Source organism: Sorex fumeus, unplaced genomic scaffold (genome assembly GCF_029834395.1).
Source record: "Sorex fumeus unplaced genomic scaffold, SorFum_2.1 ptg000015l, whole genome shotgun sequence".
In the NCBI taxonomy this organism is placed as follows: domain Eukaryota; kingdom Metazoa; phylum Chordata; class Mammalia; order Eulipotyphla; family Soricidae; genus Sorex; species Sorex fumeus.
This window is the reverse complement of record NW_026606072.1, coordinates 3871805-3898395: the sequence shown is the minus strand read 5'-3', so window position 1 is coordinate 3898395 and position 26591 is coordinate 3871805. Positions and strand designations below refer to the sequence as shown.

At 39.8% G+C, this 26591-nt stretch overlaps 1 protein-coding gene across 1 annotated transcript in view; it reads left to right on the top strand.

The window, feature by feature from the left end:
• The first annotated feature begins 314 nt into the window (after positions 1 to 314).
• RANBP3L (RAN binding protein 3 like) overlaps positions 315 to 26591 on the top strand; it is a 74112-nt gene continuing 47835 nt past the window's right edge. The window contains exon 1 of the mRNA XM_056112156.1: positions 315 to 752. Coding sequence (XP_055968131.1) covers positions 527 to 752 — 226 coding nt within the window. The 5' untranslated portion in view covers positions 315 to 526. The remainder of the gene's footprint in view (positions 753 to 26591) is intronic.

The following is a 26591-nucleotide window of genomic DNA, read 5'->3' as shown; positions in this document are numbered from 1 at the left end:
TTACAAAGAAGCAGAAGTCAGATATGTGATTAGTGATGTCAGGGCATCTTTTTAGAATCTCTGCTTTGTCAAAGCAAAGTGTCCTTTATTGCCTGCCTCTTTATGCTAATCAGTCTAGCCCACTTGGCCCCTCCTCCTTTCAGCTTCCTTAAGAACTGTTCCTTTCAGCTGTCACTGAAGGGAACTCAGCTCTGGCTTAGAAATCACTTAATTTAATTCAGCAATACTTTTCTCTCTTTGTATTATTACTCCAACGGTCCTCTGCTCGAGGTGCCGGATTTCTAGTCAGCAAAAGGAATAAAAAAAAAAAAAAACTGCCCAAAAGGCAGTCTGTTAGAAAGAATTACCTGGTAGGATTTTGAACTCCAGGGAGAAAGTTTCTATGTGTTTTGAAAGGAAAGAAGAATTAAGTTGTGCTTTTTACCAATTTCATTGGCATCTTTATGTGGAAGAGAAGTTACTTTGGTAAATATTTATTTCAAGAACCATGACTACAAAAACCTTGGAAGTTTATTAAGAAAAATAAATGTTTTTCATGCAAGGACAGGATCTGCATGTACTGCTTTGGCTCCCGGTATCTTGTAAAGACCATCTGAGGTGCCCAGCCCAGGAGAGGAAATGTTCTAGTGACACCCGAGCCTCAGCCCACACTTCTAGAGCCATGTCTACTGCACAAAGAGAAGGCAGCTGCCACCTCTTCAACACTGTGCACACCTGTAAACTGCAGCTTCCAGAGGATCAGCGACCTCACGGTGAGTCAGTCAGGCTAGCAGGCACTGTTCTCTGTCTTCCTGTCCATGGGCAGTCCTGAAAGAATGGTAGACTGTGGGAGTCTCTGGGGAATCTTCCAGTTTTAAACTCCAAGAATAGACATGATAGTGATGCCGATGGGTAGGCTACCTTGGGCTCACAATTGCTTTTTTGTTGGTTTGTTTTGGGGCCACACCAGGGGATATTCAGGGGTTGGTCCTGGCTCTGCACACAAGAATCACTCTTGGTGGATTCAGGGAACCATATGGAATGCCAGATATCGAACCCAGGTCAGTTGTGTGGAAGGCAAGCACCTTACCCACTCTCCTATCTCTCTGGGCCCTCATGATTGTTTTTTAAAAGACTATCAAAGGCTATCAAGTGTGCATATTCCATGAAGCTGTACTTCTGAAGCTTAAAGTATTACAGTTCTATCCACTTTGATTTTTCTAGCACATGCAAGATGTTGTGTGATTCAAAACACCCTCCTGAAAAGGATGAATTGGCTAGGAGTAGACTTAACTTAAGTTAGCCTGAAGTATTCTCTTTTGTCCCACCCACTTATAGTACATTTTTAAAATTTAAAGTTTAAAATTAATTTTATCTGGATCTCTGGCTTATTCATTTGTAGGAAAACAAATACATTCTTGATTCCTTTCCTATGTGGTCCAAGAACGGCCAGAGACAGACAGAAGAGTATCACCTTTCAAATGATAGACACTCACTTAGAATAAACTGTCTACCTTGCAGCCATTCTCACCATTAGTCTTTAAAATTTTCAAATGTACTAAGCAGCCGCTGCGTCAATTAGTGACAGATGGTTGACATAAATGAAAAAAAAAATCTCTTCTAACCGTTCTGTTGGGGACAGCAAAGAACATTTTAAGGAAAGATTGCATGCTGTCAGGATGACATCATCCATTCATGTCCTCCCCCTCCCAGAGGGAAGGGTTTATCCCAGACATTCCAAACTCTCAAAAGCCCTAGATGGTTCTTTCCATATAGGGATCTAAGCAATGCACTTTTGAGTTTATTTTTCTGTAGTCACAGTTTTAGATTTTAGAGGCATCCAGAGTGCTGACTCGGGGACTAAAAGCCCCTTTCCAGGGTGGCATATAGGTGCTAACGTTCGTGGGAATGTATTAGTGACTGGAGCTCTGTAAGGTCACTGCATGCTTACAAGGCTTAACATATATAGGGAGAAGAGAGTCTTATTAAGTGGAGAAAGTGCAAACTTTGGAGACCACTCTGTACCAACAGGGCTTATCTAAATATATCAAACTAATGGTCTTAGAATATAAAGTCCTAGGGGCTGGAACAATAGCACAGCGGGTAGGGTGTTTGCCTTGCACAGGGCCGACCCAGGTTCGATTCCCAGCATCCCATATGGTCCCCCGAGCACTACCAAGAGTTATTCCTGAGTGCATGAGCCAGGAGTAAACCTTGTGCAACTGTGCAACACAGGGTATAACCCAAAAAGAAAAAAAAAAAAAGATTTAAGCATAGCATTGTTAGATAGAAATAATGAGAAGTGTGTGTGTGTGTGTGTGTGTGTGTGTGTGCTCACGCGCTAATGTGTATGCAAGTGTATTTTGTTCCTTCTTTATTAGAAGATCCTAGTTCATCATAGTGTTTTATTTGCTTTTCATTTTGTTTGAAATGTTTAAAATGTTTAATATTTTCTTCCACCTCCATGCTCCACTGATTGCTGATGTAATATTTATTATAGAAAATTGATAATGAAAAATTGTTGCTATTAACATTTCTATCCATAGTCTTGTGACCTTTTCTTCTCTGCATGTGTAATACCATCTTTGCTTCATTTAAAACAAATCAATCATATTTTATATAGTTATGTGACCTGCTTTTTAACTCAACAAATATGAAAAAACTTTCATTTTATTGTGTATTCCATTATATAATCTTCTGCTATCTTAAGTTATATGCTGTTTCCTCAAAGGGATACAGCAAAATTGCTCTAATAACTCTTTAAACACTTCATTTACTTCTAAATTGTCTTTATTATGAACAACATTGTGTTTGAAGCAAACTAATATATAAATAATTGCAGAAACAATTTCCTTGGTATATATTCTTTGAGATGATTGTAAATCTCAAAATATTCATATTTTAAAGAAATTTTTCTGTGAACCAAATGTCCTCCAATCTGAAAATAAAGATATATTCTGAGCAACACTGGGAATTAAAAATTGTTTCCCAGTTCTATAAGTGGAAAATTGTATCCCCCTGTTGTTTAAGAAAAACTATCCCAGTGATCTCTCCCTGACTGGACATATCCAAAGCAGCCCGGAAATATCATTACGATGACGTATTCCCCAAAACATGAACAAGTCTGACTTCTTTTTTCAGACTGAAGCTTTTACCTAGAATGTTTTGAAAGCAGCCATATTCTTCCACAGCAGACTCTCAAAATATCTTCCCACAAAAACCACAATCCATAACATTGTAAAGCACGCTAATGCAGTCCAGACTGGCCAGTGACTGCTATAAGAAATATCATGTAGAGATCTGAGTTGACAAGTGACACTGAACAGGGTTTGCTATGTTGCTACTCAGCATGACAATTAATGTCCTAAAATTTTAAAGTATTCATTAGTGCAGCAGCCCTGGTATTTCCTCCATGCTGTATGTACACCTTGGTATTATGCAAAGTTCAGCCAAGGTCCAAGAAAGCCAAGTTGTTAGTTTCAAAGAATGAAGTTCAACTGTGCATTTATTCACTGAGTGTGTCGCTTTGGTCTAGACCCAGCATTCTAACAGATCAACTTTCTGTTTGAACATCCACACCATGATTAATTGACATTTGATTCTTTGGAGTCCGTGACCATACCTAACCCATGAATATTTTTAATCCTTCTATACTATATGCAGAGTGCTTTATATTAACTGTAAAGTACTTAACTCTTTCCACATAGGCACTCCTAAACATATACTTTGTGGGCAATCATATAAAAGCCACTCGCTCCAGAAATTATCTCGACAATAACTGTGCAAAAATGTAGTGCCAGATGCTGGGTATGAAAGTTTAACTAAACCAGCTGAGTTTATGTAAAATCTTAGCACACTGAAAGTTGTGTGTTCACGGGCTCTCTATCTCAAGGCCTGCGTTCAGTGCTCTTGAACCACTGTGTGTGGCCTGGATCAGGACGGCTGTTGGCCAAGAGCAGACGAAGGAAGAAATGAGGGCCAGGGTGGTCGATATCAATTGTAGTTTATTCCAATCCTCTTCACTCCTGTCTCTCCTCTGCCTCCTCTCCTGAGCCCCAATCTGGAACCGTTTCTCCTTCTGGCTCTGACTCTGGATCTCTGGAGCCCGAGCTCTCTCACTTTTGCCCCCTCCCAGTTTACATTTTTAGTTTATATAGTAATCACGTAGGGTGGTGACACAAAGGTGGGTTGAACATGGACAAATCAACAAAGAGAGGTAAGACCACTCCTTCAGGAGATTAACTCAAGGATAAAATCTCATCTAAAGTGATTACTCCAGATCACTCCAGATTACTAGGAGGTTCGCTCAAGGATGGGATCCCAAAAAGGGTGTGTTCTTTCCTCAGCTAGTAATCTACTTAAATAGTTGTAGTAACATCGTAGTTGATATTTAAGTAGTAATCTAGTTAAATTGTTGTTCTATAGTGCTGCAGTTGTAGTAAATCTACTTCTAATATTTCTAGCAATGTCATTCTGTGTGAGCACAGTAAGTGATATAAACTTACAATTTGGTTCTTCCTGAGAACATCTCACTATACATTCCGCAGTCCTCAGGCCAGGCTAGTCTTCTAGCCCCAGCAGGGTCCTAGTCTTGTCATTACTTACTTTTTAGATCATGACAGCATTTGTTCATGATCATACCCTCAATTTATAGTTGAGTATTGTGGCGCTTTGGCCTGGCCATTTTGATGCCAGGGTAGCTCACAGCTGCCCTGGGTCCATTCAGTCCCTCGTCGGGACCCTGCTTTTGGGGTGCTAGGAACTAAGGGCAACTGAGTCAAGAAAGCAGATGTCCAGGAGTAAATATTATTCAGAATCAATCAACTCCCACGTAAAAAAGCATAATATTAACTGCCTTCCTGTGTCCATACAGAAAGGACATTGCTTTAAGGTAAACTGTTCAAAAGACATAACTTACAATACAAGTTCAGTGTCCTTAGAAGGATCGGATCTTACAAGCTAACAGAATCTGATTAGGGAGAAAAGTTGATTAACTGGCTGTGGAGAGCACAGAGAAGAGTTTACAGATAAACAGAGGAATGCGAGTGACTCGGGAGAACTGGGATGGGTGTGACCCGATAAACCTAAGCTACCTGAGGAAGGATAAAACAGTGTTATCTTACAAGTTTAGATCCTGCCTATGTGGAGTGTACATCTATGGCAACAGGTATTTATGCCAGGAGATACAAGAGCCTCTCGCTATTTGTTGCTCTCTGGTAGCTCTTTTGTGATATTTAAAAATCCATTTAGCCATCATTTGATCCCATGAATACATTTGTAAACATTCACTTATGTCTAGGAAACTTCGACAAACTTCAACACATATTTACCCTGGTCAATTTAGCCATCCTTATGGTAATATATATAACGGTTTAAAATTTACCCCCAAAATTTTACATACTTGATCTCATTGAAATCTCACATCAAATACATGATGTAGTGTTATCAGTCATGCTTCTCCAAAAAAATACAACTAGTAGGATAGCTTTTTTAGGGAGACAGGAGAGAGAGGGAAGGTTGGGAGTTAATTTAAGGACTTGAATCATAGGATAACGGAAGGTGGTAAGTCCAGTATTTGCTCTGAGGTTTGCAAAAGCTGGAGACCCTGGTGAAAATGTGAGCAATGCTGCAGCTGAAGCCTCTGGGCAATGTGTTGGCAGAATTCCTTCTAGCTCAGATATCAGTCTTTTGTTCATGACTTTAGCTGAATGAATGAAGCTATTAGCATTATGGAAGGCAAACTACTTACTCAGAGTCCACTAACTTAAAAGTAACTGTCCTCCCAAAACACCTGTACAGAAACATCCAGAGTAGCATCGAACAAATATCTGCTATTGTATTGTAGACAGGTCGCACATAAAAGATCAGTGTCATTTTCCTCATTTTTAAAAAAGACACAGAAACTGTTTTCCTCGTGGTCAAGTGATTTTTTAAGATTATGTAGTTTACTATGAACTACTTTCAATATGCACTCTGCTACACATACTGGTTCATAAAATCTACATTTCCAATAGAACTTCCATGAGAAGTTCTACATGGAGCTGGAGAAGTTCTGTAAAGAAGACCACACCTTCTACAAGATCATTGTGGGTGATTTTAATGCCAAGATAGGACCGAGAAGATCAGCTGAAGAGCTTCACATTGGGACCCATAGCCTAGAATGGAACAAAAAGGGTGAGAGACTGTCTGAGTTCATCATGTCGACCAAGACCATCCATGGTAACTCACAGTTCCAGAAGGCCGAATCTAAACGTTGGACATGGAAGTCTCCCGGTGGACGGTTCCACAATGAAATAGACCACATCATATTCAATTGACAGTTATGCCTGCCTGATGTCGCTGTTGTCCCAAAATTCCAAAAGGGATCGGACCACTGTCTCCTTCGTGCAAAATTCTACTTCACAGAGCGGGGAGAAAGAGCTGCAAAGTTTAAGAAGAGAACTCCCAGAACAACCACCAACTGGGAGCTCTTTGGCACTATTGCAGCAACATGGGAAGATGCCATTGTTGACAACATTGACGAGGAATATGATCGACTGGTTCAGCACCTCCATGATTGTGCGAGGAATGCCAAGAGAGAGCCACAAAAAAACGCCTGTCTTCAAAAACTCTTGAGCTTATTCACCAACGTGGTTTGGTGCATGCCTCAGGCAACCGCAAGTGAACGTCCAAGTTCGCAAAGCAGTGCAGAGATGTGATCAAGGAAAACCTCAAAGAGAGAAGAGCAGAAGTGCTGGTAGATGCAGCAGAAGCCAGGAAAAGTATTCGTAACGCCCGCCTGTCCTTCGCCAACTACAAGACCAAGATGGCTGCCCTCCAACATCCTGATGAATCTATCACATCTTCCAGAAGGTCAATGGAGAAGATTATCCATGACTTCTACTCAGATCTCTTCAATAGCCATGTCCACCTGCCGACATACCAAATTCTGCAGGATGGATATGTCGTTCCCAATGTTCTCCCTTCTGAAATCCAACACGCCATTTCATGGGTAAAGAAACAAGCAGCACCCGGCCCAGACAAGGTCAGACCTGAACACCTGAAGAACCTGCCATCAGTACTCATCAATACGCTGGCTCAGCTCTTCACATGCTACCTGTCTGAATGCAAGGTTCCGTCGCAGTGGAAAACCAACAGGATTATACTACTGTACAAGAAGGGAGACATCCATGACATTGGCAACTATCACCCGATCTGCCTATTGTCTGTCATCTACAAACTGTTCACTCGAGTCATCCTGAATAGGATTGGCAGAACACTAGATGAAGGACAACCATGCGAGCAAGCCGGGTTCCGCAAAGGATTCAGCACCATCGACCATATCCACACAATAACCAATCTCATTGAGGTTTCTTGGGAGTTCAAGATGCTGCTCTGTCTAACGTTCATTGATTTAAAGAAAGCCTTTGAGTCTGTTGAGACTCTAATGGTCATTGAAACCCTAGCCAATCAGGGCATTCAAACTCAATACATCAGGATCCTCTGTGAGCTGTATTACAGATTCACTACCACGATCTCACCATTCTACAAAGAAGTAATCACTGATGTCAAGAGAGGAGTTCGGCAGGGCGATACCTTTTCACCAAAACTCTTCAGTGCCACCCTTGAGAACATCATGCGACAACTGGAATGGGAAGGAACGGGAGTGAAGATAGATGGTTGGCAACTACACCACCTCCGCTTTGCTTATGACATTGTTCTAATAACACCAAGCATTAGCCAAGCAGCACAAATGCTGGCCGACTTCGACCATGAGTGTGGAAAGGTCAGACTACAGCTGAATCTTACGAAGACAATGTTTATGAGAAACAGCCTTGTTCCTGACACCCCATTCGCTCTCAACAGAACGACCATCTCTGAATGCAAGAGCTATGTGTACCTAGGTCAAGAAGTCGACATGACAAATGACCTAGCACCCGAGCTGCGCAGGAGGAAGAGAGCAGCTTGGAACGCCTTCAAGAGGGTCGAAGAAATAGCTAAGAGGACAAAGAACCTCCAGCTCAGGCACATCTCTTTGATTCCACTATTCTTCCTGCATTAACATACACTTCAGAGACCTGGGCCCTACACAAACAGGATGAGAACGCTATTCGGGTCTCCGAAAGAGGAATTGAAAGAGCTATGCTTGGAGGATCACGCTTCACTCAAATGAGAGAAAGAATCTGGAGTTCCGACTTCCTTCGATGATCAAGAATCAGGAGCGCTGTCTCGTTTGCCAAGGCGTCAAAAATCAGATGGGCTGGTCATGTAATGAGATTTAGAGACAACCACTGGACTAGAGCTGTTACCGACTGGATTCCACAGGACGTCAAAAGACCGCATGGCCGCCCACCTACCAGATGGTCAGACTTCTTCATCAATATCACGAACGATCAGTTTAAGGCTCTTCGTGTTCCTAGAACGAACAGATGCCATTGGACTACATTAGCACACGACAGGGACAAATGGAGATGTTACTGGTGCCCGCTCGAGCAAATCAACTATTAACGGGAAGTCAAGTGATCAAGTGATCCTATAGCTACAATATTAAATTTTTAATAGAGTCACATTAAAGAATATCTCTGCACATATCTAAGTTGCATTGAGATTTCTCCTTACTTTCTATGTGTGTTCTGATACCAATTATAGGATACTAATTAGGTAATTTATAATTCCATTCAATTCTGACGCTATCCAGAGCTGGCAAGATCCATGAAAATTAAAGGAATCAAACCCAATGAGATTGTATCATCTCAAAAGTCAGCTCCAAATATCAACTTTCTCTAAATCTCCTGGAATTCTTGGATCATTCAAGGCTGTCCACCACTCCCTTGGGTTTAAGATTTTACTAGAATAACTCATGCAACTTAAGAAAGTGCTATGTTTACACTTATAATTAGTATTATTTTAAAGAATACAAGTAAATAGTCAAAGAGATTCCTAGGGTAGGTCTGGACAGCTCCTGAGCATATAGGAGTATCTCTTCCTGCGACATCAGGGGATACTGTTACTCCAATGTATCCACTGATCAGGATGCTCCACAGAGCTCCAGTTCCACTTTTCATATCAGAGTTCATTATGTAAACATGACATTAACCATAATTAACCTCAGACTCAAGATTCTCTTCCCTCCCTAGAGGCTGGAGTTAGGGATTTCAAGTTCTGCCTTCTAAACATGTCCTTTGCTTTTCTGGAGTGAGCAATCTCTCCCTTGAAACTCTCTAAGCACTCATCCTGAGCCACTTCATTAACATAATAAAGACACAATTCTCAGAAGAATTCATGGTTTCTTTAAAGTTTTGTGCTAGGATTGGGAGACAGAGACTAGATATATTCTTTATTATCTCACACTTTGGCCATGATTTTTTGGATGTGCTCTTTTTTGGGGGGGGCGGGGTCACACTCAGTTTTACATAGGGGTTATTCCTGGCTCATGCACTCAGGAATCACTCCTGAGCGGTGCCTGGGGGACCATATGAGATGCTGGGAATTGAATCAGGTTGGCCCCATGCAAAGGCAAACGCCTTACCTGCTGTGCTATCATTCCAGCCCTGGATGTGCTCTATTTTTAATGTCAAAGCAGTTTCCTTCAAGTCAAGAACTTGCAAATCAAGAAAATGATAAATGTCCTCAATCAATGCTTTATTTAATGTAGTTTTGCTCTATACCAACCACACACCAAATGCTGTATTAGATGGTGAATTCAAAGATTTACTCTCAAGTTATTTTCTATCATAAATTCCCTTTTGAATTAAGCAACAAAAACTAAACTAATAATGCTCTTTCAACTTTTGAATGGAAGAAAAAGTCACACGATTATAATGTTCTAATTTTGCTGCATTCATCACAATTTTCATGTTACCACACTGCTCTCAAAGGTTTCAGAATAATGAATGTAGCTGAGAACTTTGTACATATATTTGTATACATACATGTTTGTTTACTCTATCATTAAATCTAAACCAAAGGGAATGCCCTGCCACAGAGTTAGGGTGGGATGGGGGGGATTGGGGGTGGGAGGGGTACTGGGATTCGTGGTGGTGGAAAATGGGCACTGGTGGAGGGATGGGTACCTGAGCATTGTGTAATTGAAACCCAAGCACAAAAATTGTAAGTCTACAACTGTACCTCATGGTGTTTCACTAATAAAAATTTTAAAAAATAAAAAAAGAATCTAAACCACACACAAAAAATAAATTAACTTAAAATATTGCAAGTATACTATTTTCCTTGTACATTTTCTGTGAGCACTAATGAATACAATTTACTTTTGATCACCTGAAGAACAGAAGTGCTAGAGAATGATGATACAGCTATGATATAAAATGCAATAGCACTGTAGCACTGTCCTCCCATTGTTCATCGATTTCCTCAAGTGGGCACCAGTAACATCTCACAATAAATTGTGAGACTTGTTACTGTTTTTGGCATATCGAATTTATCACGAGTAGCTTGCCAGGCTTTATACAATTAAATAAGTGTCTTTTGTGGAGAGGGAGAGGGATATGAAAAATATAAATATTATGCTTCTTAAAATAGACTTGTGTGTGATTCCAAAGTAATGATATTTCATATGTCTCTACATAACTGGTGATGTACCAGTTAAAATAAACTATGATTAAAACAAAAAAGATACTTATTTCTGTTTTTCTTTCATATATCTGATATAGCTGACTGATAGTTAGAATAAATTTGGATTAAGAAGAAATGATTTGGGACTGGAGAGTTAGCACAGCAGGTAAGAAAGGCACTTGCCTTATATGTGGGTGGCTGTGGTGACCCTGGTTTGAATTCCTGGTACAACACATGATCCCCTGGGCACCACCAGGGGTCACTCCTAAACACAGAGCCAGGAATAGTCCCTGACAACCACTGGTTATGACTCAAATGCCTCTCTCACCAAAAGAAGAAGAAGAAGAAGAAGAAGAAGAAGAAGAAGAAGAAGAAGAAGAAGAAGAAGAAGAAGAAGAAGAAGAAGAAGAAGAAGAAGAATCAAACATACTTATGTTTTTACTTTCATCAAAAGTGAGCTTTCAAGAGGCTAAAACAATTTTGTTCTATCTACAAAATCATCACTGGCACTTTTTTTAATTGGAAAAATTATTTTATTAAAAATGTTTTCCCTATTTTATCTAAACACAGTGGTTTACAAAGTTGCTCATGATGATTTGTTATAGACATTCAGTATTTTTTCTTTTTTTTAATAAGTCACTGTGAACTATACTTAAAAAGCTTTCATGTTTGAGTTACAATGATCAAATACTCATTCCTCCACCAGTGTACATTTTCCACCACCAATGTTCCCAGTATCCCTCCCCCCCCCCCCCCCCCGTAACCACGTCCCACCTCTCTCCTTGTCTCTATGGCAGTTTCCCTCTTACTCTCTCTCTACTTATGGGCATCATGGTTTGTAGTACAGATAATAAGAGGCCATCATGTTTGGTTCTTTATCTACTTTCAGCACACATCTTCCATCCAGAGCTATCTCTCCAACCATCATTGACTTAGTGATCCCTATTCTATCCCAGCTGCCGTCTCCCCCAGCTCATAAGGCAGGATTCCAACCATGGTGCAATCTTCCTGGCCCTGCCTCCAACTGTCCTTGGGTGTTAGTGTGATAGTTTCATATTATGATATTTTATATTCCACAAATGAGTGAAGTCATTCTATGTCTGTCCCTCTTTATGACTCATTTCACTTAGCATGATACTCTCCATGACCATCCACTTATAAGCAAATATCATGACTTCATCTTTCCTAACAGCTGCATAGTATTCCATTGTGTAGATGTACCAAAGTTTCTTTAACCAGCTGTCTGTTCTCAGGCACTTGAGTTGTGTCTAGATTCTGGCTATTGTAAACAGTGCTGCAATGAATATACAGGTGCAGATGTCATTTCTACTTTTTTTTTCGCACCCTTAGGATATATTCCAAAAAGTGGTATTGCTGGGTCATATGCAAGCTCAATTTCTAGTTTTTGAAGGAATACCCATATTGTTTTTCAAAAAGGCTGAACCAGTCGGCATTCCCACCAACAATGAAAGAGTCCCTTTTCCCCCACATCCATGCCAACACTGGTTGTTCTTGTTCTTTTTGATGTGTGACAGTCTCTGAGGTGTGAGATGATAGCTCATTGCTGTTTTGATTTGCAACTCCCTGAAGATTAGTGATGTAGAGCATATTTTTATGTGCCTTTTGCCCCATTTGTATTTCTTTTTTTGAGGAAACTTCTGTTCATTTCTTCTCCCCATTTTTTGATGGAGTAGGAGGATATTTTTTCTTGTACAATTCTACTAATGTCTTGTATATTCTGTATATTAATCCCTTATCAGATGGGTATTGGGTAAATATTCATTCCCATTCCATGAGCTTTCTCTGTATTTTGGTCACTGTTCATTTTGAGGTACAGAAACTTCCCAGTTTTTATGTAGTTCCATTTGTTTATGTTTGTTTCAACTTGCTTGGTCAGCAGTGTTTCATCCTTGAAAGACGCTTTTAGCTTCAATGTCATAGAGGGTTCTGCCTACATTTTCCTCCACTTACCTTATGGATTCAGGTATGATATTGATGTCTTTAATCCAATTTGATCTGACTTTTGTGCCTGGTGTTAGACAGAGGTCAGAGTTCATTTTTCTGAAGGTAACTGTCCAGTTTTCCTAGCACCACTTGTTGAAGAGGCTTTCCTTGTTCCACTTCACATTTCTTGCTCCTTTATCAAAGATTAAATAATCATACATTTGGGAGTCTGTGACAGAATATTGAACTCTGTTCCATTGGTCTGTGGATCTGTTTCTAGTCCAATACCATGCTGTTTTAATTACTACTGCTTTGTAGTACAGTTTGAAGTTAGGGAAGGTAATGCCACCCATCTTCTTTTCCCCAAGGATTGCTTTAGCTATTCATGGGGGTTTATTGTTTCATATGAATTTCAGGCATGTTTTATCTATTTCTTTGAAGAATGTCATGGGTATCCTTATAGGGACCACATTAAATCTGTATAGTGCTTTGGGGAGTATTGCCATTTTAATAATGTTTATCCTCCCTATCCATGATCAGGTTATGAACACCATTTCCTAGTGTTCTCTCTTATTTCTTGAAGTGGTGTTTTGTAATTTTCTTTGTATAGGTCCTTCACCTCTTTAAGCTGATTCTGAGGTACTTGACTTTCTGAGGCACTATTGTGAATGGGATTGTTTTTTTTTAATATCTCATTCTTCTTTTTCATTATTTGTATACAGGAAAGCTATGAACTTTTGGGTGTTGGATTTGTAGCTTGCCACTTTACTATACAAACCTTTTGTTTCTAGGAGCTTTTTCATAGTCTTTATGATTTTCTTAGTATAGCATCATATCGTCTGCAAATAGTGATAGCTTGACCTCTTCCTTTCCTATCTGTATGCCCTTAATATCTTTTTCTTGTCTAACTGCTATGGCAAGGACTTTCAGTACTATCTTGAATTCCAGCATCACTGGCATTTAACGTGACAGACTGATAGAAATAGAGTATTTTAAAAAGTATTTAGAATGGGGAGCACTCATTCTATCAGATCTTATATCATGTCCAAGTCCCTACTAGACAAGCCTTTCTCACAAGCCTAATTAATCAATATGTGAGGATTTAGAATGTAATAATTAAAACTTAATTTTCTTCATCTTGTATTCATTAGGGTGGCTTCAGCAAATAAAAAATAATAAAATAAGAAATGTCAAGAATATTAAGAAATTATAATTTATGTATTGCTGGTAGGGATGTTACATGATACATGTGCTATGAAAAATAGTATAGCAATTTCTCAAAAATTAAAACTAGAACTACCATAAGGCAATAAACAGAAAATCTCTGTTTATTGCCTTAAGGAGGAGTAAGTTTCTATGTAGTGAAGTCCGGTCTTACTTGAAAAACTAGTGCCAGAATGGGAACACTCTCCATGAGAAATATTTAAAACCCATTCTGAAGTGTTTTAGGTGGAGTTATTTGTCTGTCTTTAAATTTCCTTACTTCAAATAATAGTACAGCTGGTAGGGCATTTGCCTTGCACGAGGCCGACCCAGGTTCAATTCCTCCACCCCTCTAGGAGAGCCCAGCAAGCTACCGAGAGTATCCCGCCCGCACAGTAAAGCCTGGCAAGGTCCCCATGATGTATTCGATATGCCAAACACAGTAACAAGAAGTCACACAATGGAGACATTACTGTACTGCTCAAGCGAATTGATGAACAATGGGAGGACAATGCTACAGTGCAGAACTACCATATGATCAACAATTCTGCTCCTGGTAATATACCCAAAAAACTGAAAGCAGCAACTCAAATATATTATTTTACACTAGAGCTCACAGAAGCTATTTCCAACAGCCAGAAGGTAGAAGCAACCATGTTATCTGTTGATAAATGAATAAACAGAATTTGATACTATGAAATATTATTCAACCTTAAAAAGGAAGAAAATCTGAATACATGGTACAACATGGAGAACTTTGATGTAATGTTAGAAAACCTGACTTTGAATCAGAAGAGGAAACTCAGAAAATGACCCATTCATATCTGGTTGATTAATTTTTCACAAAGAAACCAAGATAGGGTTTTCAAAGAGATGAAATGTAGTATTTTCTGTGGTGGTTATGGGAAAAAATGAATAAACATATTACTAAAAACTGACCTCAATACTTTGCTCATACAATGACTATTTTGAGGTGAAAGATAACTAAAACACAAAAGCAGATTTTAAAAAACATTTTAAAAATCTTCACAAAATTAGCACTGTAGCACTGTCCTCCCATTGTTCATCAATTTGCTCTAGCAGGCATCAGTAACGTCTCCATTATGAGACTTGTTGTAACTGTTTTGGGCATATCAAATATGTCACGGATAGCTTGCCAGGCTTTGCTGTGTGGGCGGGATACTCTCAGTAGCTTGCTGGGCTCTCGAGAGGGGCGGAGGAATAGAATCTGGGTTGGCCACGTGCAAGGCAAATGCCCTACACGCTGTGATATCGTTCCAGTCCCTTCACAAAATTAGATGGAGAAATTTTAAACGCAAATAAAATACTAACCATAAAAAATAGATAAAACTATCAATATTGAAAGTATTTGTAATTGAGACCAGGGAGATACATCAAAGAATTAGAAAGCTTGTCTGACTTGAACAAAGCCGTGAGTCTAATCACAGCCCCACATGGCCTTCAGAGCACCACCTGGTGGCCTTCAGAGCACCCAGGTGAGATCAAAACACAGAACCAAACCTAAGGTTTCTATTCCTTAAAAGACAACATTAAAATAAAGGTCTCAACCAGTGCTGCCACGGATGTGGGGAGAAACGCATTCTCTTTCATTGTTGGTGGAAATGCTGACTGGTCCAGCCTTTTTGGAAAACAATTTGGACATTCCTCAAAAAATTAGAAATTGAGTTCCTATTGACCCTTAATTACCACTTCTGGGAATATACCCTGGTGGACCATAAACACACAGTAGAAACACCATCTGTACTTGTATGTTGATTTCAGCACTATTCACAATAGCCAGAATCTGGAAGCAACTGAATACCCAAGAACAGATGAATGGATAAAGAAATTATGGCAGAACTACACAATGGAATATTACTCAGCTTTTGGGAAAAATGAAGTAATGAAATTTACCTATAAATGGATGGACATGGAAAGTATCATGCTGAGTAAAATGAGTCAGAAGAAGAGAGACAGATATAGAACGACTGCATTCATTTGTAGTATACACACACACTCACATACACACACATATAATATATATGTATATTTATAGTAGAAGACTAATGTCCACAGCCAGGGAAAACAAGGCCTAGGAGGACAGATCAACGGTTGAAATCAACCACAAGTGTGTGTGGGGCACAGGGTAGGTAAGATAGAGAAGGGCAGTATGACAATAATAGATAGAAATGATCACATCTTAGGTAAAGGGATATTCCTGATAACCTTACAGTCTGCCATAGAGGCCGACTGGGGGTGGGGAGTGGGGGAGGTGATGGAAGGGAACCTGGGGACACTGGTGCTAGGAAATGTACACTGGTGGAAGAATGGGTGTTGGAACACTGTATGATTGAAACCTAATCAAACACAGCTTTGTAAGTGCCTATCTCACAGTGATTCAAGGCACTCGGCTTACACGCTGCTGACCCTGGTTCAGTCCTTGGCACCCCATATGTCCCCCAATGCCCAGCAGGAATGATCCCTAAGTACCACCAGGTGTGAACTGTCCAAAAATTAAAAAATAAAAAAATAATAATTAAAAAAAAAGTAGCCAGAGACATAGTAATCTTGTAGTGACTTGCCCTGGTATAATGCCTGCACAGCAGCCTATGATCCCCTGTATGTCCCCTAGCACAGAGCCAGGAGTAAGGATGAGCATTTCTGGATATGCAACACACACACACACACACACACACACACACACACACACACACACACGGAAAATGAGAGAGAGAAGGAGAAGTAAAGTAAAGTAAAGGCCCTCCCGTTGATCATCGATTTGCTTGAGCGGGCCCAGTAACGTCTCCATTGGAGACTGTTTGGAGAGAAAATATGTAAAACATGCATCCGAATATACAAAGAACTCAATATATAAATAATTTAACTTTAGCGATAGCACAGCGGTAGGGCGTTTGCCTTGCACGCAGCCAACATGGCCTACCCGAGTTCGATTCCTCCGCCCCTCTCGGAGAGCCTGGCAAGCTACCGAGAGTATTGTGCCCTTACGGCAAAGCCTGGCAAGCTCCCCGTGATGTATTCAATATGCCAAACACAGTAACAACGAGTCTCACGATGGAGACGTTACTGGGCCCGCTCGAGCAAATCGATGAACAACGGGAGGGCCTTTACCTTTACCTTTACCTTTCCAATTTTTAGTTAGGCACTGTAATAATAGAGTTTCAGGCATACCGTGATTCAATGCCATACACCACAGCCACCAGCATAGAGTCAGCATTCCTCTACCAATGTCCCAAAGTCCCCTCCCACCCCACCCACCCCCTTGGCAGTCTCAGTTCTGTTGACTCTCAGAATCTGTTATATTATCCCATTATTCTGCATTTGTTCCTCCCGCTATGACTGACTTCGCTCAGCATGATTCCTTCTATTTGCACACTGCATCAGCTGGGCTAGAGAGACAGCGTTTGCTTAAATGTGGACCAATCCAGTTTAACCTCAAAACCATGAGATCCTCCCAGTTGTGCTGAGAGTGAACCCAGAGCTTAAAGAAAGAAATAAGTCCAAATCATAGCTGGTGTGCCCCCTAACCCTACCACCAATCTCCCACAAAAAACCCAAAACACAGTGCAGCAGCAACTAGATTTTTTAAATGGGCAAATGCTCTGGCTGTCACAAATGGCCAATGAGTACACTCGGAAGTGCTTTTTTTCCCTCTTGAAACTCTCTCTCTCTCTCTCTCTCTCTCTCTCTCTCTCTCTCTCTCTCTCTCTCTCTCTCTCTGTTCCCCCTTATATTTCTCTACATTTATTTCAGTAAAAGCTACTTTGTGGGCCAGAGCGATAGTACAGCGGGTAGGGAATTTGCCTTGCACGTGGCTGACCAGGTTCAGTTCCTGGCATCTCATATGGTACCCCAAGCACTGTCAGGAGTAATTCCTGAGTGCAGAGCTAGGAGTAACGCCTGAGCATCACTGGATGTGACCCAACAAGCTAACAAAGAAAAAAAAAACTACTTTTCTTCACTACAAAGAAATTTAATTCAAAAAAAATAAAAGAAATTTAATTCAATAAAAAATTAAAATGCTCAATATTATTGTCAAGAAAATGCAAATCAGAACTGCTATCAGGGGTTACTTCATAATCACTAGAATGGCTAAAATTGAGAATACAGATGGCCCCTCACATTGGCAGGAATGTGGAACAACCAGAACTCCTGTTCATTGTAGCAAAGTGGTCTCACCAACTTGGAAATAATTTGGCAGTTTCTTATAAGGCTAAATCTATATATACTTACCTCTTACTATGATCTGGCAATTCCAATCTAAAGTACTTTTTCAAGAGAAATAAAAATGATATGTTCACCTAAAGTGTGTCCATCTACTTTTAGCAGATTTTGTTTCTCTGAGTTTCAATATGTAACAGCAAAACCTAAATACTACACAGAGGTGGAGATCCTAACTCTTTCTGGAGTATTCTTAGAATTAGAGAGGAATAAAGTCCTGATACATGTAATCACTTGGATAACTCTCAAAAGTTTTATGGTTATGTATTTATGTACATAATATTCTAAGTATTCAGAGATCCAGAGTAGAGAACATTATACTATGGCAATAAAAATCAGCAGTTACTATCTAGAGTGAAAGAAGAGCCAAAACAGGACACTAAGGAAATCATGAGGATAATTTAAATTGTATTACTTTAAGCTGGGCTGGAGCGATACACAGTGGGCAGGGCGTTTGCATTGTGTGTGGCCGACCTGGCCCAACCCGAGTTTGATTCCTTCGCCCCTCTCAGAGAGCCTGGCAAGCTGCCGAGAGTATCTCACCCGCATGGCAAAGCCTGGCAAGCTATCCATGACATATTTGATGTGTCAAACACAGTAACAACAAAATCTCGCAATGGAGACGTTACTGGGTCCACTCGAGCAAATCGATGAACAAGGGAGGACAGTGCTACAGTGCAGTGCTACTTTAAGGTATCTAAATACATAGATTCGCTGAAATTCACCAGTGCATAAAATGCACTACATTTTTAAAAAATTTTTATTAGTGAAACACCATGAGGTACAGTTGTAGATTTACAGTTTTTTGTGCTTGGGTTTCGATTATACAATGATCAAATACCCATCCCTCCACCAGTGCCCATTTTCCACCACCATGGATAATATCCCTCCCACCCCCATCCGCCCCCTCCCACCCTGCCTCTGTGGCAGGGAAATCCCCTGTGTTCTCTCTCTCCTTTTGGGTGTCGTGGTCTGCAAAAGAGGCATTGAGTGGCAAACATGTTCAGTCCATAGTCTACTTTCAACATGCATCTCCCCTCCTGGGAGGATCCTCCAAACACCCTTTATTTGGTGCTCCCTTCTCTATCTAAGCTGCCCTTTCCCCTAGAATACCCAGCTGGCCTCTAAGCTATGAAGTAATCCTCCTGGTGCTGATCTCAGCTATTCTTGGGTATTAATCTCATACTTTGTTACTTTATATCCCCCAGACGAATGCAATCTTTCTATGTCTATCCCTCTCTTTCTGACTCATTTCGCTTAGCATGATACTTTTCATGTTGTACCACTTGTATGTAAATTTCATGACTTCATCTTTTTTAACAGCTACATAGTACTCCATTGTGTAGATGTACCAAAGTTTCTTTAACCAGTCATCTGTTCTTGGACATTCAGGTTTCTTCCAGTTTCTGTCTATTGTAAAGAGTGCTGCAATGAACAAACAAGTGCAGATGTCACTTCGACTACACATTTTTGCCTCTCTGGGATATATTCCCAGGAGTGGTATTGCTGGGTCAAATGGGAGCTCAATTTCTAATTTTTTGAGAATCGTCCATACTGTTTTCCAAAAGGGCTGAACCAGTCAGCATTCCCACCAACAGTGAAGGAGTGTCCCTTTCTCGCCACATCCGTGCCAGCATCGGTTGCTTTTGTTCTTTTGAATGTGGGCCAGTCTCTGAGGTGTGAGATGGTATCTCATTGTGGTTTTGATCTGCATCTCCCTGATGATTAATGATGTAGAGCATTTTCTCATGTGCTTTTTTTGCCATTCTGATTTCTTCTTTGAGAAAGTTTCTGTTCATTTCATTGCCCCATTTTTTGATGGGGTTGGATGTTTTCTTCTTGTGGAGTTCAACCAGTACTTTGTATATCCTTGATATCAACCCCTTGTCAGATGTGTATTCGGCGAATATCCTTTCCCATTCTGTAGACTGTCTTTGTATTTTGGTCACTGTTTCTTTGGAGGTGCAGAAGCTTCTTAGTTTCAGATAGTCCCATTTATCTATCTCTGTTTTCAGTTGCTCGGCCAGTGGCGTGGCATCTTTGAAGATACCATTAGCTTCAATGTCATGGAGGGTTTTGCCAACTTTGTCTTCAATGTACCTTATGGTTTCTGGTCTGATGTTGAGGTCTTTAATCCATTTTGATCTTACTTTTGTACATGGTGTTAGGCAGAGTTCTGAGCCCATTTTTTGCATGTAGTTGTCCAGTGATGCCAGCACGATTTATTAAAGAGGCTTTCCTTACTCCACTTCACACTTCTTGCACCTTTATCAAAGATTAAATGATCATATGATTGAGGAGATGTCAGTGTATTCAACCCTGTTCCATTGGTCTGCAGTTCTGCCTTTGTTCCAGTACCATGCTATTTTAATTATTACTGCTTTGTAGTACAGTGTGAAGTTAGGGAGGTTGATTCCTCCCATTTTCTTTTTCCCAAGAGTTGCTTTAGCTATTCGTGGGGGCTTATTGTTCCATATAAATTTCAGGAGTGTTTGCTCCATTTCTTTGAAGAATGTCATGGGTATCCTTATAGGGATTGCATTGAATTTATACAATGCTTTCAGTAGTATTTCCATAAAATGCACTACACTTTTAAGAACAAAGACTGCCTGGTTAGTCTCATACTCCAAAACTTCCTCTAGGTTTCTGCTGATAAATATATTGTGTATCTGAAGACCCTGAATAGATAAAGACATTCCAGTGATCTTTAATTACTTGCTCCAGAACAGAGTGCATATTCTGGCAAAGTAATTACAGCTCAACTCAGGAAATACCAAGCCTAGTAGATAAAAGTTCCTAACTCAGAGAAGTTTAATTAATAGTATTTGATAGCTTCTTTACCTTTAAAACTTCTTGTTTTTTCTGCCACACTGGCTTACTCCTGGCCCTATACTCAGGAATCACTCAGGAATCACTCCTGGCCCGCTACTCAAGGATAACTCCTAGCAGGGCTCAAAGGGACCATATGTGATGCTGAAGATCAAACTCAGGTTGACCACAGGCAAAGCAAGAGTTTTACCTGCTCTAGCCTTAAAACTTAGAAATCCTTATTATCTGAAATGAGACCATTATTCCTCTTTTTTTTTAAAGAATCTGTCTTTTTATTTTATAGTTATAAAAATTAACAAATTAATTAGATCAGCACAGGACATACTCAAATAGCTAATAGCTGAAATGAGACCATTATTCCTCTATTTTTTAAAAAAGAATCTTTTTATTTTATTTATTTGGCTTTTTGGTTCACACTCAGCAATGCTCAAGGGTTACTACTGGCTCTGCACTCAGGAATTACTCCTGGAGGTGCTCAGGTCGGCTGCATGCAAGGCAAACACCCGCCCACTGTACTATTGCTCCCACCCCATGTCTTCATTTTTTAACATATTTCAAAATCAATGGTTTCTATTCATTTTTCAGTTTGTTTTGGGACCACATCAGTGTTGAGGGCTTACTCCTGGCTGTGCTCAGGATCACTCCTGGAATTGTTTGAGGGACCATATTGGTGCCAGGGATTGAACAGAGGTAAGCAGTGTGCAAGGAAAGAATCTTACCCACTGTACTATCTGAACTGGCTTCTGTCAGTGCTCTTCAATGCTCAGTGTTTTCATTAAAGTCATAATGAATTCAGGACTTTTCCTTTCATAATTAGCTCAAATGAACTACTTCATTAACATTTGTCTCACCCAACTCTTTCTGTTGTATAAACTTACAAAGCATTTCATTCAGCAAATATTTATGTAGTGCTTCCCATATTTGTTAGGCATGATTCTAGGCTTTAATGAACAAAGCAGACAAAAATCCCTACCTAGCTGAACTTATTTTCTAAGTGAGAGGAGCAGGCAATGAAGAGAATAAGTAAGCAAAATAAATAGTGCAAATTGTGATGATGGAAATAGTAATAGTGGAATAAAAATAATCACTATCACTGTCATCCTGCTGTTCATCAATTTACTTAAGCGGACACCAGTAATATCTCCATTCCTCCCAGCCCTGAGATTTTAGCAGCCTCTTCTTACTCGTCTCTTCCCAAGGACTGGAGGCTCTTTCAGGGTCAGGGGAATGAGACCTATTGTCATAACTGGTTTGGGCATATCAAATACGCCACAGGAAGCTTGCCAGACTCTGCCCATGCAGGCAGGATAATCTCGGTAACTTGCAGGCTGTCTGAGAGGCATATATTTATATATTTCTATCTATGATTTGTTGCCTGCTGTGTGAACCCCATCAAGTATGGTGTGGTATTATGGAAAATGGGTAGGAAGTGTTTTACAATGTGTCACAAGGATGCAAAGGGGCTGCGCGGTCCAGAAAGTGGCCTGGAGCTTGGCGACGGCTGGATAGTGGAGGTTGGTCCCTTGAGGCAGGGAGGCTCTCACCTGCCCCCCTCTGGAGCGCCTTGAGTGAAATCAGCCCGGTGCAGGGTCCCAGAACAAAATTCAAGTAGGTAAAAATGTCAGAGTGGAAGTTGCACTTTGAGTGCTCAGGGACCATCTCACTAAGAAGGCAACATTGAAGCAATGTCTAAGAAGTGAGGATGTGCCATAGAACATGAGGAAAGGAAGGATGTGAAGAATCCATGAGTAATCTTTAGGGCCCCGGTAATAGTACAGCAAGCAGGATGTTTGCCTTGAACATGGCCAATCCAGGTTCAGTCCCCCGGATCCATATGCATCCATATGGTCCTCTAAGCACTGTGGTAGTAATTCCTGAGTTCAGAGCCAGGAGTAACTCCTGAGCATCGCCAGGTGTAACCCCCAAACAGACAAATAAAAAAGAGTAAGCTTTTGATTTCATACTTGAGATAAATGTATTTTGATACTGTTCTTGATTCATTTAAATTAGAACATTATTACTATACTAGTTTTTAAGACATTGAACTTTCTCATACCTTTGTATCACCTGAAGAAACATCCAAATAGTATATTAAAACAAAATTGCTGCATAGAAGTTAGGAAGAACTACACACAAACTGACACACATACACACACACACATATATAGAGCTTGAGGAGTAAAGATATTAAGTCTACTTTTTTAGAACTCATGGTAAACCCAACCTGGACCTGAGTTGTTTTTTTTTTTTTAAGAAGATTTTAAACGTTTCAGTTTCCCTACTCATGATTAGTCTTTTAAATTTTTCTACTTCCTCCTGATTCAGTTTCAGGCAGTTGTACAAGAAAGAATTGATATATTTTTACCAGGTTTTCCAACTTAGGAATGGAGCAATAGCACAGCAGGTAGGGAGTTTGCCTTGCACGCAGACGACTTGGCCGACCCGAGTTCGATTCCTCCACCCCTCTCGGAGAACCCAGCAAGCTACCGAGAGTATCTCGCCTGCATGGTAAAGACTGGAAAACTGCGGTGATGTATTCTACATGCGAAATACAGTAACAACAAGTCTCACAATGGAGCCGTTACTGGGCCTGCTTGAGCAAATCCATGAATAACGAGAGTTCAGTGCTACAGTGTTTCCAATTTAATGACACTAAATTGTTCTTATGAATCTCTTTAACATATTAACATATTTAACATATGCCTCAGAGACCTGGGCCCTACGCAAACAGGATGAGAACGCTATTCAGGTCTCCCAAAGAAGAATTGAAAGAGCTATGCTTGGAATATCACGTTTCACTCAAATGAGAGAAAAAATCCGGAGTTCCAACATCCGTCGATGATAAAGAATCAGGGACGCTGTCTCATTTGCCAAGTTGTCAAAAATCAGATGGACTGGTCACGTAATGAGATTTAAAGACGACCGCTGGGCTAGAGCTGTTACTGACTGGATTCCACGGGATGTCAAAAGACCACGTGGCTGCCTACCTACCAGATGGTCAGATTTCTTCGTCAAGATCATGAAGGATCGGTTTGAGGCTCTTCATGTTCCCAGAGCGAACAGATGCCATTGGGCTACACTAGCATGCGACAGGGACAAATGGAGACGTTACTGGCGCCCACTCAAGCAAATCGACGACTAATGGGAAGTTAAGTGATTAAGTGATAAATGATGAATCTCTTATGATCTTTCACAGACTTGGTATTTCTGTTGTAATTTCTCCCTTTTCTTCTTTGATCTCACTTATTTGGGTTTTCTCTTTCTTTTTCCTCAAGCATCTAGCTAAAGTATTTCAAGATTTTTTTTATATATCAAGTTAAAAAAAAAATCCTGTTCATTTACACTTAGAACCATTATCTTTATTTCTATATCATTGATTTTTGCGAGATTTTTAATTCTTTCCTTCCTTCCACTCACTTTGGAATTACTGTTCTTCGTTTGTTTGTTTCCCAAATTGTAATGCTGGGTTATTGATTTGAGCTTTATTTTATTTCTGGATGTAAGCCAGCATTGCCATGAACTTTTCCTTAATACTGCTTCTAGTTCTAATAATTTGTGTCTGCATTCTCTCCTTGCAAGAAATTCTCATTTCTTCTTTTATTTTCTCTTTGACCCAGTGGTTGTTTAACAAAATGTTGTTCAGTTTCAAAATGTTAGAACTTTTTCTGATTTTCCTTTTATAGTTATATAGTTATAATTTATAGTTATAATTTCTTTTATATAATTCCTTTTATAGTTATAATTATAGTTAATCGGGCTGGAGCGATAGCACAGTGGGTAGGGCGTTTGCCTTGCACGCAGCCAACATGGCCGACCCGAGTTCGATTCCTCCGCCCCTCTCAGAGAGCCTGGCAAGCTACCGAGAGTATTCGATATGCCAGACACAGTAACAACAAAGTCTCCAATGGAGACGTTACTGGGCCCACTCGAGCAAGTTAATTTTGCCCTCATAGCATCATGGTCTGAAAATTTACCTTTTATGATTTCTATTTTCGTGATTGTATAAACACTTTAATTGTGCCCCACTGTGTGGTCTATCCTAGAGAATATTCCATGTGCACTGGAAAAGAATGTGTAATTGATCTCTTAGGGGTGAACTTTATTCTAGATGTCTATTAATCCCAATCCTTACTATGTTATAAGACTCCTTGTTGATGTTTTTTTCTGGTTGATCTGTCCATTGTTGACTGCTGGGTGTTAAAAGTATCCCATTGTTAGTATATATCTGCCAATGTATCTCCTCTAGTCTGTTAACAGTTGCTTTAAAAACTTTACTGCCCCTTCATCTGGTGCTTCTTCATATATATTGACAAATGCCAAATTCTCTTGCTCTAAATAGATTCCTTAGCTGATGTATAATGTCCATCCCTATCTCCTAGTATTTCTTTAGCTTGAATGCGGTTTTGTCTACACGGATATGACCACCAGTGCTTTTTTTCAGATTATCGTTAGTCTGTACAATCATTTCCAACTGTTCACTATGAGACTGTGTTCAGAGTGAAGTCAGGAGATTTCAAGTTCAAGAAAGTCTTACCTCTGAGATCAGTCATTGTGCATTTTCTCCACCACTGTTCATTAGAGTCCTGGAAGTGTTCACCATATAATCAGGCAAGAAATGGAAATCAAATTATTTCATTTGATTGGAAAAGAAATTTAATTAACATCATTTGCAGATGACCATGAAAATATACATAGAAAACCCTAAACTACTAAAAACAAGAACCCTTTAGAAACAATAAGTCAAGACAACAATGCAGCAGGTTTCAAAATCAATGCACAAAATTAGTTGTATTTCTACATGCAAAAATAACTAGAAGAGAAAGAAGGAAAAATTTACAACCTCATTTTAAATAGTTTCTAAAAATAACAAGTGCCTGGCAATCAACTTTATAAAGGGTGTGAAAGACATACATTTAAAATTATAATTCACTGTCAACATAAGTAGGACATCAGGAAATGGAAAAATATTTCATGTTCATCAATTAACATGAGGACATCAGGAAATGGAAAGATTTTCCATGTTCATCAATTAAAAGAAATAACATTGTTAAAATAACCACCCTGTGTGGCAAAATAAAAGAAGAAAAAAGACCAAAGTGACCATCTTATACAAAGCATTACACAGATTCAGTGTATAAATTGCCTACGAACAAAATGTTGATGACATTCTTCAGAGACTTAGAACAAATGCTACTAAAATATGTATGAAATCCTAAAACTTTCCAAATAGTCAAAGCAATTCTGAAAAGAGGATGAGAGCTATTGTATTCCCTTATTTTAAATCACACTATAAGGCTATAGTAGCAAAAATGATATGGTACTGGAATAAAGACAAACTCTCAGACCAATGAAATAGAAATGAGAGTCCAGAGATTAATCCTTAGACATACAGACAATTAATCTACACAGAGGAGCTGGGTAAATGAAGCGGAGCAAGGAGAGCCTTTGCAACAGATCACTGTATCACTGTCATCCCATTGATCATCGAATTACTCAAGCGGGCGCCAGTAATGCCTCTATTCCTCCCAACCCTGAGATTTTAGCAGCCTTTTATTAATCATCTTTTTTTTCTTCTTATATTTATTTATTGAATCACTGTGAGAAAAGCTACTAAGCTTTCAGGTTTAAATCTCGGTCATGCAATAATCAAACACTTTCTCCTTCACCAGTACTCATTTTTCACCACCAAGAACCCCAATATACCCCCTCCCACCCCTCCCAATGCCTGTGAGGCAGATGATTTCTACTTAACTCTTCTCTACATTGATTACATTCATTATTTCGACAAAAGATGCACCATTATTGTTTAGAATTTACCCCCCAACAATCAGAATTGCTGAAAAGGA